The sequence below is a fragment of the Ascoidea rubescens genome (genome assembly GCF_001661345.1).
Source record: "Ascoidea rubescens DSM 1968 unplaced genomic scaffold ASCRUscaffold_1, whole genome shotgun sequence".
NCBI classification, from domain to species: domain Eukaryota; kingdom Fungi; phylum Ascomycota; class Saccharomycetes; order Ascoideales; family Ascoideaceae; genus Ascoidea; species Ascoidea rubescens.
In genome coordinates, this window is record NW_017962913.1 from 1,974,510 (window position 1) to 1,995,572 (window position 21,063).

A 21,063-nucleotide genomic window follows, 5' to 3' on the forward strand; every position below is an offset into this window, starting at 1 on the left:
ACAGGCTGGATAAGTGTCTTGACACGTAAAACAAATGAACATCTTAAAGGTCGTTAAGTAAAAGTTAAAAGTGCCGTCCTAGTGCAACACACATGCCTGTATTTCAAGAAAACAGATATTTTTCTTCCTAAGATGATTTTTTCGGAAGGCCGTGGTTGAGACTTGAGCCTCTTGTAAGTCGACAGGAAGACACAATTCGGTTCCTTGGAGTCTGTTACTGATCTGCTTCCTTGATGGTCTGTAGTTAAACCCTGGTTCCCATAAAGTGGTCTGGCAATCCATTTTTTCTTTGGTTTTCTGACATGGTTTTTGACCTTAATAATTTTTCATGAATTCGGTACAACATCTTAGGATCCAATTTGCTAATGTTTTTGGCCAGAATCGTAGACACCAATGGGTGCTGCTAACTGTACAATTTAGCCTTCGGTTCTAAATCTCAGGGCTGGTCAGCTTGGTCGGTTAAATTAACTCTTTATCAAAAATTGCGTTAATCTAGCCGATGAAGTTGATTCAGACATGGATATGCACGCAGTGTTTTCTATTTGCATCACGTTACTGGCGGATCAGTTTTTGCTCAATTGCAAAAGTTGCAATACAGTTGAGGGCGCAGCCCCCAATTATTAGTCAACTTGAAGAAGCTCTATGGTACTGCTTGTGTTGAAGCTGGTGTTATTATTTTCAGCTCATTTATTTTTGTCCAGTGGGAAAGTAAATTATCCAATAGGAGAGACCAGAAAACATTTCATAATGAATTTTATTGCCATATTGTCAAGGTGTGCATTGCTACTCCAGTTGCAGGTATTCTTAGTGCTGCTTCAGTTTTGCACACTACCTACGCTGGAATGGTTCATTGTTTATTTATAGACCGTTTCATCATTACATTCTTTGACCCAAATGTTTAGGTTAATTAACTTGGTGAAGCTAAAGTTGCCCGTTACTCAGCCTCAGCACCGTTGTCTCTAATTGTAGAAAACCATTCGAAAAGCGAAAGCGGAACATAATCACATTCAATCGTTGTCAGCAAAAAAAACATTTGACTAGTGAGTGCTTGGCACCAAGGCCAGTTGCTGCTAGATCATCAGCTGCAGCAGATGCATGTGCTACTATTGCTGTTTTGGATTCCCTCAAAATTAGTCACCGCTGTTATCTTGGTTGTTGGAAGTGACAATCAACCTCAGGTGAATTTGAAAAGTGTTCGATTTGGATTGTGGTGGTTCCAAGCGTATTTCTAGCAACGTTGATTAGCTCAGCGACTTGACTCCTTACTCAGGTCGGTTTGCTGCAATTGGTGACACTATCGATAATCTCAAAATTGGTTGTTCTGTGGACTGTTTAAAAGGTGGATCATAAAAAAATGATTTTCATTTTCCCCATGGTGGAAATCTACTTTCAATTTTTGGTGTTACAAATAATATGGCTATGATTTGATTGAAAGATCATTGTGGGGATTTGAGTAGCTTAGTTGCTTGTAAAAGAGCGGCTTCCGGATTATATGAGTGCCTGGTTGCCCCCTCTGCTGTAGCGTGATTTACCGCAGATTGGCATGAATGTTCAAGTTATCCAAGAAAAACAACAGAAGGAGGCATAACAAAGATCAAAGGCTATTCACCTGCTGGTGGTTCAACATAAAGGTCATTCAACGTAAGGAAGAAGACAAAAATTTTTGATAAGTGGTCATCAAGACAGAGCACCGCTGCTTTTGGTCTTCTTCATGTTGATTCTGTTGGGCCACTGCCAGTTGTTGCAGTTGATGAAAGCCTATATCCTCTTGCTATTATTGATGTTTTCTAAGGATACGCCGTTGTGGCTTTAATTGATACACGATCATTAGCTGTTGCCAAGTTGGAATACACAATTTAATTTACTTAACGACCGGTGGATCCAAGTGCTTATACTGACGAGCCTCATCATGAGTTTTCATTCAAGCAGTTAAAATAATTTTGTCAATGAGATAAAGTAGCACATGAAATGTCATTTCTTCATGAGTCTCTTCAAAATGGTGCGGTTGACCTTTGGCGTAGAACAATCGTCACAAAGGCGAGGACTATGTTACTTGATAGTGGTGTTGGTGATTACTTGTCGAATGATACTCTGTTGTTGTGAACTCCTCACGTGGCTTTGATGAAGAGTAATTTCGTTTCACAGACACATCTTTTGATGCCATTAAACTTACACTTGCAATTTTGTTTGGAGTCACACTTATTGTCGCTGGCGGTATGGGGGAAATTTAGAACACTACCAAGAATGATTGAGAGAAGCCAACTATAATTGCGTTAAAGGATGTTTCTAGCGATCATTCCAAAAAGGAAGATGAAATCTTTCACTTCGTCTCAGATGATGATGAGAACCTTGATTTCAATGACAACAAATTGAATTCAGCGGAGTCTGTTTCTTCCACCAATGACAATCATCAAGTTGTTGATGCTATCCCCGGCGCTGAATTTGATAAGGACCAACCACTTTCAAAGAGAAGAACTTGTAAGAAGAATTTGGATGAGATTGAAAAAGAGCTTAGATCGTTTTGCAAAGATTCGACAAATCCATTCAAAGAATAGCCTGTTCTAAGATATTTGGGTGCCGCGTGATTGCCGTTACGACTGTTAAACCAAATGCTGCAGACCCGATCTGCAATGTTCCTTGGCAATTAGAGTGTCAGGGAACCCTTGAAGAGATTACTTTCCATTTGGATAATTTTCTCCCTAGAAGTGGACCCGTTGGCAGTTGTTGGGTTCTTCAACGATCTCAGCACCAATAAGTGATTTTGCTAAAGCCAGACTAGTTGGGCAAAGATTTTCTTACTTTCAAGCTATTGAATATTAAGAAAACATTAATGCACCAAATATCTATGAATGTGATAGAGGTCTCCTTGCCGATGGCGCATCGTATACATTCAAAGTTCGCCTGATTGATGTCCCAACTATAATAATCAGTGGTGATATCGACGCTGACCTTGACATGAAAGTACCTCCTGGATTTGTTGACGCTTTGTATTCTCTGATAGTTTGGAAGTTCTCAAACCCAATTATCGGAGTCAGAAATGCTTCTGCAGGATCCTAGAGATTGATGGTGAACGCTCTGCAATCGTTTGAATTTCAAAGACCTTGAACTGTACTTTGGGTGTTTCGTCCCTGAAAGAAAACTTACCACTGCTTCGTTGAATTACATGTGAATAATTTTACTATTGGCGGTTCGTCTCATCCAATGATGAAGCTTGTTAAAACATAGCACAAATGATTGTTCAGCAGTTTATAGTGGATCAGTCTCATTTCCAGCCTACTTCAATGATGATTGATGTTTATAAGGCGCCACTTGAAACAGATGGCTCTGTGGTAGATATTGAAAATTATTTGCTTATAGATGAATTGATGGATTGGTGCCTTCGGCCGCTAATTGCTCAAAGAAAGATATTGTTGTCTTGGTGCTTGATTAATCAATGGATATTGTGGTGTACTCTGCAAAATCCTGATGTGTTGTGCAAAATGTGTGACACGCTATTTAAACTGAAACCAATTAGCAGTTCTGTGCAAAGCTGGTTTTATAGTTGAGTTAGTTGAATAATCGATCGTGAATGGGCTGAAGTCGTTAGTGATTGAAAGTCAGTCGGAAATTATAACTTGCTCATTTATCAAGCGGCTGTCACCTGAAATTAAATGAAGCTGGTTGTGTGGCCTTGTTGACTTGTAAAATTCAAAACATTTCCCTCACTGATATCGTCAAAGACGCTGTGCTCTTAATTGTAGTGTTTCATATATATTGGTGCCGATGTCGATTAACCAATTAGCTATCGTAGAATCATCTCTTCTATGTCTTTCACTAACTTTCGCACCACTCACTGAAGCTCCAACCAAATTCAACGAGAGATCACCCTGAAGAAAAAAGAGCGATGCCAGTTGTACTCGTGCAACAATTGATTCTAAGTGTAATTTTGTTGATATGTTGACAAATCCGGTGAGGGTTTCACTTTTCAAGTATCTCATTTTATTTCTTCCTTCATTGAATTGATGTCAGCTTTGGTTTTGCTGCGCCCGTCGTTTTGGTTCTATCTGTTCATCGTAGCATGCTTCATTTCTTGTTACATAAGATACGGTATTGTTATGCCTTCGCTTGACTTACTCTAGTTAGATTTCTTTCTTATTAGTTTCAATTTGATTGAATCACCTAGTGCTTTTGGTTTTCGAAAAATGTTGAACCAAGTATTGAAATGCTTTTGTTTCATTATTTGGTTTATGTATTTTTTGATTTCTATTTCTCGAGGTTTTATATAGCCTTTGAATTATTATTGCACTGCATGATTGTTGTTTTAGCAGCGGTTCAGAGAAATCGGTTTCCCCGAACAATCGAGCTGGCTGGGTAACGTTCTTGACGCCCAAAGGAATAGAATTGCTCATGCCTCATAGCTTGAAAGATCAACAGGGTCTTCTGGTTGCAGCGCACATGCCGGAATTCCATATCCACTTATTTTTCAGACCAGAAGATGTTCTTCTTTAGAAGTGGGTAGTCTTCATTGGAAGAAACTCCGCTGACCCCTTGAGTAGATCCCTTGAGACCATTTATCGCACTAGCACCCCCTAAGTGCTGCGGATACACGAACGGGTTTTTGCTGGATGCCTAAACTTGTTCGCTGCATCGACCTCATTTTCTGAGGTCGGGCCAGTGAGCTAAGGGGGGCTATCGTGAACCCTGCAGATATCTACATTCGGTCCCTCGGTTTCTGTATGCTGTCTGCTCCTGTCACTCGCTGTAATGCATCTCAGGCTCCAATATAAGAAGCAGGCCATCCGTTCAACGTCCTTCATTAATGTTTGCTGTTAATCATTTATATATTATTATGGATTCTCTTTAACACTATGTAAAAGAGTAAAGAAAAAGATATCTGCAGCCCTTTCTATAGGGGGCTGAGCTAGATCATCGAGCGTCATGGGACAAGACCTATGAGACACACTGAAAATCTGAATCTGGAAATTTGGGTGATTCACAACGGCCCTCATATCTCTGCTAAGAATTGGGTCTACCTAAGTGACTATTTGAAGAACCTGCAACCTCTAATTGGCGTTGGCAAAGCAGCAGCTTCCTGCGACTGCTTCACAGAATTTCTCGGGATCCTTCCACGGCTGCAGCGCCATCGGTGTGCATTGCATCCACGGTGATCTACAGCAAACCAATTTTGGGGGGGGATAAGTAGGTGTTTTGAGTAACTGCCATTTGCGATGCACCACAAAACGTTTACTAACCATCCAAGCAATAAGGCATTGGGAGTTGCTTTGCTTTTGGGCTGCGAATCCTATGGGGGATGCTCAAAATTTTGCGTCTTTGCATACTTGCCAACACGCATTTCTCTCACTTACTGTTCAAGCAACAATGATAGATGTCTATAATAATCAATTGATGAAAACCATAGACAATTAATTCAAAGAAATATAAGATATTCCACAAGTATATAAAAGTAATTTATAATCCCACCAAGCACGTTTCGAAAATAACTATCCAACATAGTAATACAACTGAATTGTCAGTGCGGTAGATGCAATATGAGGACCGTCGGTCAAGCAAATTTATTTGAATGCTTTTGATGAACCGAGAAGCAATCAAACAACAACTGATAATCAGATAAATCCAAAGACATCGGAAAAACCAAATCCGCAACCAACAGCAACTCAATAATTAAATCAATTCATTGGGTAATGAAACACACTACGGCCCACACCATCTTAGTGACCATATCAGCAACATTATCTTTTTGTTCAACTCATTCAAACTAAACACAACTTTGCACAACCCTTTTAATAATCGAAGCCTGATTGAGATTTCGTCGGTGTTTCTGCAGTGGTGTGATGAATAGCCATGTGGATAGCAGAAATCTTATTATTATATATAGATCGTTCTGCAACATTTGTCCCAACATTCTTGAAGTCCTGCAACTGGAACTCAGCACTTTGACTGCTTCAGTGAGTGGAATGAATTCAGCTTCACGGAGTTCGCAGTTACTTGCTATTGACTTCTGAGAAACTGGTAGTCGCCAACTCATTTATGATCAGCAAGGTGCCCTGCCTAATCACTGTATCAGTACCAAACTAAGTCAACTGTACTAGCAACTTTGAAATGAACAGATAGTGGAGATAAGTTGAAATATTTTAACACCATCATTGCACAACTTTGGTGAATCTTGCATGACGAACCAAGATTTGGACTCAGTAACGCAACAGCAGTTGCAGTATCACATGGTAATGATTTTGCAGCAAGCAGAATGACCCATGAATATATCTGTATTGTGTGGCACGTCATCATCCATCTGCGAGACGTCTGTTTGACGTTGCAGCTTGAACGGCTTGACTTTTACTGGTGTAGTGTGTAAAAAAATCTTATCCAGATGAATCTCCAAAACCTTCGGTGTGACGTCCATATTCATAGATAGAAAAATACGGCGGTTACTTTGCGCAACATGAACTGCATGTTAACTACTGGGAATTACTGCAAGATGAATTTCTCAAAGAACTATCTGAAATATGATTTGCGCTGCTCGATCTTTGAAGGTAATGTGTCACAAGCAATAAGAACCTCCACTTATAATGCTATTATGCTCTGTTAGTTCTCCTATGAGAAACGGAACACGCCATTTTCAGCTGAGCTCTTCGGCACTCAACGAGTTGGTGAGCATGTAGCATTTCGATGTATCAACAGAACAGTCATTGTTTGAGTCCTTAGATTGTTTGGTGTATCTTCCAAACGTTCTGCACATAGTCAGCATACACAAATCAATGAATATATTTTTTCTTTATTTGAAACCGACATCACCATAAAGGAATGATGTTGTCACATCCTGTTGATCATCGTCGATAGGTTAAGATGCTGCAGCTGAAAGAAAGACTGTGACAGTCTCACACTTAATTCCTTGCCTGAATGTTTCAGAATAGTGAATACTATCTAGGGGAGAGCTCTTATGAAAAACTAGAGATGTATTTGCAAAATCTCCAGTTAGTGCTGAGTTCCTTGCAAACAACCAGCTATGCCAACCGGTTTATTTGCCAGATTGTCGATTATTCACAGATTCATATCAGTATCAAACACTGCCTGAAAATGTAATTCACAAGTCTCTATCTTCATTCGCTCTGCTGGATTTGCGGTAATAGTAGCAGCGGCGGTGACGACAGCAGCCAAAAATGTTCGGGAAGACCTGCCTTTAATGGTGTTTCTTGATATGTTTACAAATCACTAATGTTCATCTTCACTGTCATAAAGATCAAGTCGCCGAACGTTTTAGTCGTAAGAAGTTGGTCCATATCAAACGCCGCATCAGTGTTAGTGTCAGCAACCTGTTCAGCATCATCTGAAAATAGATGTGAGTCAGTTGAATGCAATTGACTGTCATCAGCACCGTCTTGCTCTTTATCGTCTGTCTTCATCACAAATTAATGATCATCCTCTTTTAAAAATATTATTTGGTTTTTCCTCTGAAGCAATTGCAATGGTCATATATTTGACGTTGGGAGCGGTAACAAGTGCCCCCATGAAACCACCGGCAATAGGTGTTATTTGCGCCGCACAACGGAATTGTTGCATGAAAGGCAGCAAATCATCGATCTTTAAAATGAAACTTGGTTTCATGATAGCAACAAAAAATCTAACAACACTACGAAAGATGTGATGAGTGTAGATTGAGTATAGTCATCCACGCTTGTGGTGGCCAACAAAACCACAAAGGACACTTGTATCGTCTAAGTTGGTTTGCCGATTTTATTAGAAATCGTGGCATAAGCAGCGAGTGCTGGACCATTGTGCGTAGTAGCAGTCGATTTTCTCTCATTCAATAATATAATAGAGGTAGGCAACTAAGTAAAATACTTGGCGGATTCGCATTAATCAAAAGCACTGTCCACATGACTGCTATATTTTCCAAATAATGTTCAACATCAAGTTCAATGAAAAAGCTCCTGCACATTTCTCAAGATTGGTCTTTGCCAACAATCAGGAACTCAACTTCACGAGCAGATACGGAGGTGATTTTCCATGGTTGATTTCTTCAGGTTGGGGTAAATCTTTGAACTGCTTAGACGTAACCTCGCTATCACATCTTGCAGTTCAAACACTTTCATCTAACAATCGCGGTGTAAATTTAATATAAGGTAATAAACTGGCCACAGCTAATGATGCTGTTGCGATTATATCTACAACACCGTATCGCGAGTGGACATCGACGATGAAAAAAAGATAATGACTCTAATCAAGAACAACAATACGAATTGGCCTGAAAAAATAACATAAATTCGAACCAAAGCAGCGGCTGCCTGTATTGAAAAAGATTTATTAATAATTTTCGTTACTATACCTTTGTGAGAAGACACTCGTTTTCAACCAGCACCAGCGAAAGTCCCTTAAGCTTTGCATATATATTTCGCAACAGTATCACCGGGATGCCTAGCGGGCATGCCATATTTAAATAAATTGCACAGCCGCAGATGGGGCAACGAGACAGCATTCTATTGCTGAAGCAGCTCCATTGTCAGATAATGCACCATTCTTCTAAGCACAATGGACGTTAAAGGAACACCACGTCCAACTATTTGTAGCTGCTGAAACAGAAAGTAAAAGCGCCCCATGAAGGCAAAAGGGCATTGTCATATGATCCACTATTGAAATTGATCACAATAGCATTAAATTTGAGATCAACATTAGAGTCATCATTTCCATCAGTTTGACCCGACTTAGGAGTTATGCAGCTGATCAAGTCAGGATTGGCAATAATATGTTGCAAACCACTAGAATTCATATTGAATTATTTGGATTTCCGCGTCAGCTTGCCAGTTCTTTCAAACGACTAAGCAAACAGAGGTTAATCAAGTTTCGGGGCAAGTAAAAAGGCCACAGGATTGGACGGGCACGCTGGAGCAGCTCATCCACCAGGAGCTTGCCGTGGTGCAAAACACACACCAGCTGTTTGTCCTTTCTTGTGACAGAATAAGATGTCAATCAATTTCGGTTAGTCTTCTGGAATAGTGTTCTATTTTCTGATAGTGGTGCTCTTGAACATCAGTTACCGGAACCTGCTCCATCGTCAAGACAATTGGACAAATCATTTGCATCACTAAATGTAATCTTGTTAGTTTGCAACTTCAGTATGAATGATTTCAACGTAGATGGGGTGCGAAACAGAAGAGGATTAGAAACTAGAGGCAGAAGAATTAGTGTTGAAGCTTTTGAGAGTATTGCAATATAGTTCATTAAAGTATTTTGGTGATCCCTTTGTTAGATAATGGGATGTTGCCACTTACCTGAAAGAAGTGATCTGGAAATAACTGTAAGAGTTTCAACACTTGCAGCACCATAGTGCATGTTGAAGTTAACAAATTCTTGAAGGCAATCCGACCTATCATGTGGCTCCACTCCATTGCAGCAAGATCCTATCCTCTAGTAACCATCGTAAAGCAAATGGAATGGAAAACAATTTAACTTTGGCCAAATGAGCATCGCATTCAACAATGTCATTCATTGAGAAGCGCTTGAATCAACTGACTAAACAGAGAGTTATTTATTTCAAAACAAACTGCCAAATTTTAATGGTGCAGCATCCATTAATTTCAGTGATTTTTGCGGGGCTGCGTTCGCAATTTGGCTAGTAACCCGTTTTGGCGTTCTGCGGATAGTACGGTCAGGAGAGCAAATATATATCAAAAAATATCATTGAAGGTATTGCCTGCTCCTTATCAAGACAATTGGGTAGAATCACAATCCGTCACAAGAAAAGACGTTGACAGACACCGAAGGAGCGATTATAAACATGCGGGTGGCCGACGGCAGATTTAAATCTTTTTTAGCTTCGTTTGTTAATATAACTTCTTATCAAAAGCAGTATATTTTTTCTAATGATGTCGATTACGACTAAGTAAATTTCGTTGTGGATTCTATTTGCAGGCATTAGATAGTGTCGGATTTGGTTTTCCGGCAATGGAGAAGCTGCTATACGGTGGGTGAGACGACCGCTATGTACTGCGGATCTTCGAGAAGCATTATGGTACTATTGGAGTTGAAACTGCTACTATCATGACCAGGTCACTTCTATGTGTTAAAGGGTAGAATACAGTATCTAGTATGAGAGATTACAGCAAATTTTTCAGAGAATGCCGTTGTGATATGCTGAAGGTCCACAATGGTGATAACATTGCTGCACGTTTCACGGCTGCTTTTGTTTCGGAAACGACCAACGCCGATTACGTAGTTACTCCCTTTGCAGACTTTTACAGATTCACCTCTATTAATGCAAAAGTTTTAGCAATTCATCTTAACGATGATTCACTTGCTCGTAACTGAAGTACAACAGCAACAGTCTCCGAAAATACGGAACGACATACGAAAGCATAACGGATAAGATGACATGCTACTGCTGTTGGAAGAAAACCCATTCGGCGAGTGTGTGTTTGGCACCACGGCCTTGTACTGCTGCATGATCAGATGCAACGGATATTTGTGTGCTGTCACAGTACTCTATGGCTCTATAGCTGATCAGCTGCTGCCTGCTCGGTCGTTGAAAGCAACTGGCAAGCGGACGCAGAACTCTCGACTGTTCAATTTGAATTGTGATGCTTCCCAAAATAATTGTGGTGACACTGAATTGTTCCGTGACCTCCTTCCGTATTCAGGCCAAAGTGCAGGCATTGGAGACCCTATCGTTCATCGCAATACTTTTACTACTGCCTAGCATCATAACGGTGGATCATTACAAGATGCTGTTTGTGCACCCCGTGGTGCGACTTTAATTTCCATCTCAGCTGTCACAAACCAGGCGTTTGACTTTCATGGAACAATAATTGTGATTTGATGAGTGCCTTATAAGCTGAAAAGAGAGATCCTTCAGATTTGCATATCAGTCTCGCAGCCCCTTCCGGTTTTTGGGTTAATTTTTAGAAATCTCCATCAACGGTTACGTCATCTTTGTCAATCAGTTAAAGAGATGTAGCCAGAATCTATTGCATATTTGCTGCTGGTGGTTCAAAATGTCAGTCATCTCGCAATGAAAACCAATCAAAATTATTAGTATGTCGTTTACATAGCAGACCACTGCTTCCGTTGGGTGTTGCTATGTTGGAATTGTTGCGCCAATGTCTGTTGTCGGGGTTGATGGAAGTTGTTATTTTTCCACTTTTGTGATGATTACTCGTGATATGTCGAAGTCGCTGCAAATGCTGCACAATCATTAGGTGGCGGCGGTTGGTGTACTTTAATAAGTTCTCTCAACCACTATTAGACAGAGCTGCTGATGCACTCCAAACTGATAACCAGTTTGCATCCAAGCTGCTCAAACAGCTTTGGTAATGCAAAAGAATCGAACAAGGGACGTCGGTTCTTCTTGAATCTCATCCAAAAGAAGTTGCTGAATGTTGGCAAAGAGAAGTGGTGACGATGGCCAGGACAATGTTAATTGAAGCTGATGCAGCTGAATACTTTTAGACTAAAACGGAGAAGTGTGTAGTGATTTTGAAGTGCTAGATTCTTACCAAATAAGACCCTCGGATGTCTACCCTTTTTGAATTGTTCTATGGAGAAAGATGAGCTGCTCCTATGTGGAAAGTGCTTGGATTCCCTGTTAACGGCATAAATTGCAAACAGTTCACGCAACGCAGCTTAGGTGATACGCGTTTCTTCAGGGATTTTGTTGAGTGCGAGATGAGTAGAGTGGCCCACTGTCTGCTCAAGCATCATTACACCGGTGGTGTTGTCAGTTCTTCTTGTCGGTTTGACGAAACCAAATTTCCTTTTGAATGTTCTTCATTTGCTCTGATTGAACCAGCAATTGCATTTGTCGTTCGAGATAAATATATTGTAGCTGGTATTCTAGGATAAATGTGTCGTCGGCTATCAATGACATCGATAACACAACTACAATAGCTTCAGACGATTCATCAAAAAATGAATCTAAATTCAAAAATGAATGAGTTGACATAAGCTCAGATGATGAATAAAAAATTGTTTCTATGAAAATGAAGTGCATTGCAAAGAATGTGTGGGATCAGCTAATGATCTGGATCAAGCTAGTGGTCGCAACACCGGTGCTTAAACCAATAACGAGCAGCTTGCTGCAACCGAATGAGTTCGTCAAGAGGATCTTGATGAAACTGAATGGTTGCTTAAAAGGTATACCAATGATTCAAAAAGAACCAATAAAGACAAGACTCCTCTGACATAGCTTTTTCCTACCATTGTTGACGCTACTACAGTTAAACTACATCCGCAGACCCACTCTGCAAAGACGCTACTAATCCAGAATTTCAGGCAATTCTGCAGAGCAATATTTCTCAGCAGAAGGTTTTTTTTTCTGAGAAATGACTGCTTGGCTGTCTTTGGGTGTTTTCAGAGACGTCAGCACAACCATCATATTTTGTTGTAACCAGACCAACTGCTAACTGTTTCCCTTGGTTCTAGCGTATTGCTTATTCTGAAGCACCTAGTCCAGTAATATGGTATCAGACTCTTAGTGTACGTCTTGTTGATGCTGGATCAACGTCAGTCAACTTTTGGAAAATGGATGTGAACACCGCAATCCTTGATGGTGATATCGACGCTAAAATTAGCATGATAGTACCTCCTGCAGCTGCTACTGCCGAGTATTAACTGAAAATGTAGAAGTAGCACAAGGCATTATATGCGCTCAATCATTTTCTTCCTTGTTCATCAAGAAGATGCTTACTGCTCTGCAATCGTTCAAATCTCGAAGGGGTTCAGCGGAACAAACTGTGATTTAATTTTTAATGAATCACCACTGCAAGCTTCCAATATATGAGGATGCTTCTATTGTTGCCGAATCAACAGATGCAACACTCAAAGTCGTTGTATGAAGTTTCAGTTCACTTGTCAAGATAAGCGATTTTGTGGTAGTTTTGGGGCCTCTTCGTGAAATTGATGTTGTTCAAAACATTGCCAGCATTTTGCAATCTACTAATACTTATGTGGACTGATTTTTCAACAATTGAAAATTGATGAGACTTATTTGCACACTACACCAACGATGCTTTACCCATAAAATGTGGTAGGTGATAGTGATTGCCGTGGTTTAGATAGTGAAGAGTCATGTCGTTACATATCCATTGTCGGATTGTTGAGTTTTGCTTTAGTTGTTTACGTAATGATTTTGTTTTCACTGTTCGGTTACGTAGTCGATATCTTGGTGCTCCTTGCAAGATCAGTTTACGATGCTCTGAAGGAGTCCTGAACGATTTTAACTCAACCACAATATCCGTTATTTACAACAGTGTTTCATTATTGAAGTAGGCTGGATACTCTGGCCGTCATGGGGCTGGAGACATTGGAGCTAGACAATCAATTGGTGGAAACATGTTTCTTGTTATTCGAAGGGCAGTTGCTAGCAGCTCCAAGAAGCTGGCTCCGGTGGTCTTGCTTACTTGTGATGCTGAGTACATAACACTCAGTCAAGCAGTCAAGGAGGCCGTGATCGTAATGTCAGAATTCACATATGTTGGTACATATGTTGATTTAGCAATTCTCTATAATGGCAGCAGTACTGCTATCAATTTTGCAATTCGTGCGACCAAGCACTGAAACAAAGAGGGGATTTATATCTGGCATCGCTTTATCAGAGCGTTGTGTAATGCTGCATTGATTCATACTGATGTTGATACTGAAGGTAATGCTGCTGATTTGTTGACAAAACCTCTAAGCATTTCAGTGTTGAAATATCTCGATAAACTGCTTGAATGATTCATTTGTTGTTAGGGTTAGTTCTGCTCTTTTCCTCTTTTTGGATTTATTTCGATAATACTGTTTGAATGACTGTTTATTGGATATGCTTCTGGTCTGCTATATATCTGTCTGAGCGACTGCAGGTATATATGTTTGCAACGGTGTCAATTTGAATGTGCCGCTGATTTCATTTTTTCTCACAAAATGTTCAAGTTGGTATTATAAGAGCAGCTATTGATTTTGGTTTGTTTATTCATTGGAAGTCCAATTTTCATACTCCAGTTAAGCCATCGATTTTATGTTGGATTACAAGTCTGTAGCCGAAGCGGTGGCTGAGAAAAATGGTTCTTCAGAAATAGCCAAAATAACGTGCTGGCTGGGTTTCGTGTTTCTCAAAAATGGCAAAAAAGCTTCCTATCTCTCATTGGTTGAAAAGTTAGTAAAGCCTTTCTAGTGCTATGCGCATGCCAGTATTTCACAGCCACCCATTATTCCAACCTCAAGATGCTCACTTTTAGAAAACGGTAGCTGGGATTTAATCCCACTCCACTGCGCTCGTGAGCGGATGGCTGGAAACGATGTTTCGCTCTCACACCTGCAAACCGCTCGGCCATCGCGAATGGTGATTTGAAGCTTCTACTCTATGCTTGACCACTTTCACTGGTCGGCTGAGGGCTGGTTACTCGGCTAAGATGATGTGTTGTGAGCCTGCGGGAGCTCTTGATTTTGTTTCTACGAGTAGTCAGCGGCATTCACCGATGACGCTTTGTGCTCTAAAGCAGCTTTAAATAAAAATGGTTGGCAATCTCTTCAACGTTGTTCTCTTTTATATCGCTCATGACCTTAGTATATCAACTTCGATTCGCGACATTTAAATGGTAGTGAATCAGAAACATGATGCCAAAGGCAGGTCGCTCCAAACTTTAAGACCAGTGTTTGTATATAAATATTATTTGAATCACAGTAATTTTTTATATTTCAACATTCAATTTATTTGTGTTGAGTTGTAAAATTATTATTTTCTTATATATCGTTTGAATACAATAAAAATTGTGGTGAAAAGGATCTATTACTTCTGCTTTTTTATATCACAGAAAACCTTTAAAGCGGAGAGAAAAACATTAGCTTGAATTTAAAAGATATAAATTCTAGAAGCAGCGTTGGGATGTTTCAATATTAGAGACTTAAACGGAGGACCATGTCATATTAAGTAATCCGAGTCGGTATTATTGCGTAGCTTTAAATGAAAATAGAAAATGCTGATAGCTGAATATTGAATATCTCGCACTGAAAAATGATAAATATCAAATGAAAACTCGAATATGCTTCTGTGAACATAATAACGATTGAATGCAAACATGTAAGTGCCTTTTGGAAAAGTCAGTAATTGAAAACGGTAATAATTGATAAAGTTATGTTAGCATTCTCAATTGACTAGATCTTTAAAGTGGAGGTGGTAATTAAAGAACAACATGTTTACTCCGTGATCGCTGTTACTGTCAAAAATAATTTTAAAGAAAAAAAATTGAAGTCAATTAAATTGATTTATCACATTTCTTTTCCAATTGTATATTAGAATGCAATTTAATCAAAACCAATACCGTTAATTCCCATCTTTAACAAGTGGTTTGGACAATGCTGTATCCAATCATTTCGTAAGATTGTCGGCTGCATTGGCTTTTCTTCAATCGTATCTGAGTGTTGTTTTGTCATTGGAAATTGGTTCCTTAATTAAAGTATTTTTGAATGTCGAAGTCCAATGATAGAATATGAGCTCAAGAATGCTGAACAAGTGTCTATAGATAGTGAATATCATCCGAGATCTTAGTGAAGGACACCGCTGGTTTCAGTTCATATTACATGTTTTCAAAAGGTAATCAACACTTTATTGCTTCTGTCAATGAAGCACGTTCGACTTAACAAGACGTCAACTCAACAAGTCATTGTTTCATTGACGACCATAAAAGTAGGTCACAATTCAACATTGTGAAGAAGCCACTTTGAATTTTTTCTGTGATGGAATCATTTCCGAAATCACTGTCACAAACCAGTGTCATTTGCAGAGATGCATCCAGAGAATAATCTTTGATTGAGTCATATTTTGTTTGTTCAACAAGTCTAAAATCAATATGATTTTATTCAACTTTATTATCAGAGATCTGAATGGGCAACTCTTATGGCTGACAAAAATATTGAGGAACTATGAAAGCACCAGATAGAAGAATTTTGCCCACCAAATAAATGTCTCTTTAGATGTCATGTGCCAGATCTAATATTATGTTGGAGATTATTAACTGTAAGCACCAATGTACTAAAAATAGTTCTATATTTTCAATGATGAATATCATCAAAAATATTTGATCTATGACCAAGCTCAAATGTTTTGGCCAAGGATGTTTCTTACTAATTATATTTTGTATCTCGATACCCGCTTGTCTTTTCTCAGTCATGTCCTTCGAGAAGGCCTGTAATCGTGGTTGGAGCGCTTAATGTTTATTCTAAAAACCAATATTTGAGATCCCGTATTTTTTATTGTGAAGAAGCTTATAAATAATGTTGCACATTAGTAACTCCTTTGGTCTGTCGATATCACCTTTTTGCTTTGGCAGCAATTGCAATATCATCGTCATAAATCGATATGAAAGAATTTGAACTTTAGAACAAAGACAGATTCAACAATCATTGACTGCACTCATAGGTAGCAGTAAGAACGGATTCATTTTGATCTCAAAAAAAAAGTTCAATTACCTTTAAGTCTTTCTTTTTACGAGGATGTCACAAATTCACTCAAATCACCAGTCTTAGCAAAACTGTACGTTCAAAACTGCTCTAATATTAAATCTAATCGATCGTTATTTTTATTCAGACATATATTCCACTCGACGTTTGCTGTTTATCCTTTTCAATTTAAAATTATTTTTTCGATACATCACGGGATATTAGTTTTTAACTTGAACGTTATTCATTTGCAGTAAAGGTTTCATATTTGGTGTTTTGTACATTATCAAATTTCAATGCAAGTTATGCGGACACGATTGATTATTTTCTCACAAAATATACGTTTCCTTCTTTAAATCCTTTATATTCTAATATTGCTGTCCCTATTGTGCGAATTTTAACTGCTGAATTCTAGATAAATGTCCTTTTTCATCGTTACTTTCAATTTGTCATATGAAAAGCCAAGATGAAAATTTGTTTTTGTCAATTGGTTTTATAACTGAAGAAACTTATATATTGCAATTATAATATTCGAAGATCGATGCAAATAATTTATATATTAAATTATGTTAATCAATTACCAATTAAAGTATTTCCCAATATACAATCAGAAAATTCAATAGATTCTCGATCTATACATTCCAGAGCAATTGAAGTTCCTCGATCGTTGGACATTGCCCACAATGACTTCAATGAAATAAGTATGCCAATTGCATCAACTTCGTTAGATATGATTGTGACTGCAGTTGAACGGACGGTGGGGATTTCTTGCTTTCCCATGACAATCAACAATTCCGTTGGTTGATCCTAGCTTGACTACACGGGATTCATCGGTCCCACCGCTGTCAATGAGCCTCAAAATGATTCCAGTGTATAGTTCCATTATTGATGAAAGATGCTTTTGAATTCAAAATAACTAACACTTTCGAAGATCACAACTAAAATCAAATTCTTATTTGATGGAGTAAACAATTTGAGACTCGAGATAGTTTTCACAGTAATCAGCGTCTTTGAAACTTTTGAAATTAATGAATTCCTCAGTTAATTTGCAAAAAATTGGAAAGCAAATCAGCATGGTTTCGGTTTATTAAACTGGCTTTGGATTTATTGCGTCTCCTGCTGCTCGTCTTCAGGTTAAAATAAATGATTTTGCACAATATCTTAAAAGAAATGGTTTGGCCGCCAACGGATTTGATGTTACCGAAAGAATGGCTACTTTAAGGCTAAATGACATATTCAATGGAATCAATGAATTAAATGAAGAATAATTCGTAACTAATTATTCAACATTCTTTTCAGTCAGAAATCACATTGAAGAAGCAAATACGATGTGAACCAAACATAAATGTTTGGATTGAACTAGCTTTTGTCATTTCCGAGGAGGTTGCTGAAAATCAATAGAATTTCAGTCCTACGACTCGAAACAACTAATTCACAGTCCTGATGGCGTCAAAGTTAATATTGAAAAGGGATCAAAAACCGATTTTGAGGAGTTGAAGTCAATTAACGATAAATCTCATTTTTTGAAATTGTCTCGTTTCAGATCTTCCCATTCATGTTGAAAACTTTGTTGTACGATTATCCGATTAAATTGAATGAAACATATGAACAAAACGTGACAAAGATGACGATATTTCTCCCACACATGGAAGTTTTAAGCTGTTTTGATTAGAATCATATGATGTAATGCTTGTTCCAATCCTACCAAAAAATATCTATTACGCTTGTTATTCTGGCGAAAAAATCTCACAATCCTTATTATGATGAAAGCAACCAATTAATTATTCAAGTTAGTGGAATAATTGGTTTGTGTGAGAAAATGAATGAAATACGAATGTGAAATGCAAACAATGATGAAAATGATTCGGTTCTAATCGCTGAATGTGATTTGCTGGAAATACACAAGAACGATGCTAGCGGTTCTTTGAATCATATAAATTCCTTAACCAAAATTATATAAATTTATAGTTATGATAAGAATTCATTAAAGATATTTGACAGCTGTTCTTCTGTTTTAAAGAAAGCTCAATTTTCAAAATTTCCAACCTCATTAGAATTGATCATTGGGGAAGACATCACTACTAATATAATTGGCCCAATGAATGTTCGTTATAGATTATTTGTTCCAGATCGTCAATAAAATTTTAGTGTTGGTCAAATTATTAAACTTAAATCAAAAGCAAGTGAATGATTGAGTGAGTCATTGCCAACATTTGAAATAGCAGAAAGTGCAACAACGACATGAACATCTTTCATCAAAAAAGCAAATTAACTCAATACTACTGTGTTCACATATTTGTGGAAAGAAAGCGGATACCTCCACATTTCACCGCACCCATCTATTTGTTTGCCAATGCGAAGCTTAGACTTCAAACAAACAAAAAAATAGGAAAAACCAACCACTAATGGCTGACTCTATGGTTCCAAGTGAATAATGGAACAAGGAACTTAGAGTTTCGATATTCTTGCACAAATATATTTTAATCGCTAATGACTGTGAATCGTAATAGCAACCGCTTGGAAAAGGGTAAGAACTGCTAATCTCATGCTCCATTGGGTGTTCAGACGTTTGTTTTCAATCATAAAGACAGACAAAAATCATTATGAGAAACATGAACGGTGCAGTTTCTCTTTGTATTTCATCAAAGACAATTGCATTTGTTTTGGAGATGAACTGAGACAAAATTATCAGAAAAGTTAATTGCGAAAAATGAATCACATTGGTATACTAAAATCAAATAAGTTAATAGCGGATGAAGTCATTAAAGTTCTAAGCGGTTTTCACTAAAGTTCAACCACTTCTCCAACATTTTCTCACTGTTCCTTAGAACCTGAACCGTTGATGTCACAATACTAACTATTAATAGTTCAATAGATATTGAGATAAGTGAACCATGAAACGATGGCACTTCTAATTTTTTTTTTACAACTTCAAACATTAATCAGATTGGATTGCGGTTGTTATTTTTTATGAAATGTGCAATGCACTTGATATTATTCGCATAGTTGTGTGAACAATGATCAGTAGATCGCTTCCTTACTTAGTAGACGATGTTGATAACAAATCAATGTTGAAACTCGGACTACCTTTGAAGAATATCACACTACCTTGAGAACATCATATGCACTTGAAACGATATTGCTTCTAAAATTAATTCTGTTTAATAGAGATAATGACGAGAAACTGAATGTATTCAAATCGATTCAAATTGTTAATGATGTTGCAACTCAACCAATGGCATCGATCTCACCTCAAACTGAGCTTATTATAATTGTTTCCCAAAACTAATTGATTGCTTTGTTCATGAAGAAGTCGAGGTTTTGGTGTCAATATCATCACATATCATTCGATTATTCTTCTGCGAAGTTTTGCTAGGCTACCAAACGCAAAAGGTAGTATGCTAAAGCACATGAAATTGATTTTATGGAAGAAAATGATCTGTATTCCTCACTTCCACCAACATTAGTTCAAAATAAAAAAGTAAAAGAAAACGCGCTGCTCATCGCAAAGGACTACAGTGATAGTACCGAAGTGTTCAAGAGTAAATATGTTGGTGAAACCAGTTTGCAGGAGCTTGGCGATTTCTATATTCATGTCTACGGTTCTGTTACAAAATCTAAAGGATTACCAATGATGCATTTATTACCTGCAGTTGACTACTAGATTGACAGCTAATTGGAAGCCAACAGTGCTTTGTTGAATGGACCAATACACTACGCAGTTTGGATTTTTTTTCCTGCTGGAACATCTACATGAACGATGAACGGATCAAAATTAATAGTACTTTGATAAGGGATGAAGCGCGACCATCATATTTGTTTCAATATAATCAAAAATAGCTTTAATGACAGCAATAACTATTCTCCAAATGTCTTAGATCCATGTTTGATGTACAATTGAAGTTCTTCATTTTCCATTTATGATGCTAACGGATTCATCGCTGAGAAAGCAGAAGATCATATCCACAAGGAAGACATATTACCTATGAGGAACTCTGTAGTTAATGTTATGGGATCTCCAAATTTGACCCTTCAAATGAATATTGAACTGAAAAATCACCTTTGGATTTTTTCTTTTGAAGTATTTACTGAGAAAATTCAGTAGCTATTCCCAGTTCAAAAATGAAAAATGTTGAAAGAACCTTTAAATGAAAATGGGGAAAATGATGTGAAATCAACAATCTCTGATGCTTATTGTCATTCAAAATATAGAGCGATTGTCGGTACATCACTAATTATTGGTGGTAGTCTCAGATATAATATCCAATGTATTATATTTCTCTTAAGGGGCATTTGCTCAGTCCATTAAAGCACCATCCATCTAGTGCTTTCAGACTGTTACAATATGTTTGCCAAGCAAGAAACTTGACCATTAATTTTTATAATAATAGTATCTAACCTCTCAGTACTGATTGCGCAGTTCTTGACAAAACAAAGTAAGCGACAGTCAAGCACAGTGCCCTCAATCCATCAATCCAACTGTATCCAGTAAGTGAGAGTGATGGTGCAATTGACAATCTCACAGGATAACGACAAAATGGATTTTTCACAATGTTGAAAGGCAAAATCCATTCATGATCGTGAACGAATCAAACCCTTAAAGCCATATCTTGTGCTGAATCGGGATGCATTTGATTACCTCAAGCGACGACAGGTGAA

General features: G+C 38.0%; 2 protein-coding genes across 2 annotated transcripts; both read left to right on the plus strand.

Annotated features, from left to right (window-relative positions):
- Positions 1–1,909: 1,909 nt before the first annotated feature.
- ASCRUDRAFT_5939 (uncharacterized protein) lies at positions 1,910–2,555 on the plus strand (the record flags this gene model as incomplete). The annotated part of the gene is made up of 2 exons (XM_020191230.1): positions 1,910–1,928; positions 2,335–2,555. 2 exons carry the CDS (start codon positions 1,910–1,912, stop codon positions 2,553–2,555), a joined length of 240 nt encoding a protein of 79 aa, XP_020050366.1.
- Positions 2,556–7,897: 5,342 nt separating this feature from the next.
- Positions 7,898–17,672, plus strand: ASCRUDRAFT_5940 (uncharacterized protein; the record flags this gene model as incomplete). The annotated part of the gene is made up of 3 exons (XM_020191231.1): positions 7,898–8,102; positions 17,016–17,140; positions 17,538–17,672. The coding sequence occupies 3 exons, from the start codon at positions 7,898–7,900 to the stop codon at positions 17,670–17,672; spliced, it is 465 nt and encodes a 154-aa protein (XP_020050367.1).
- Between the last annotated feature and the right edge of the window lie 3,391 nt (positions 17,673–21,063).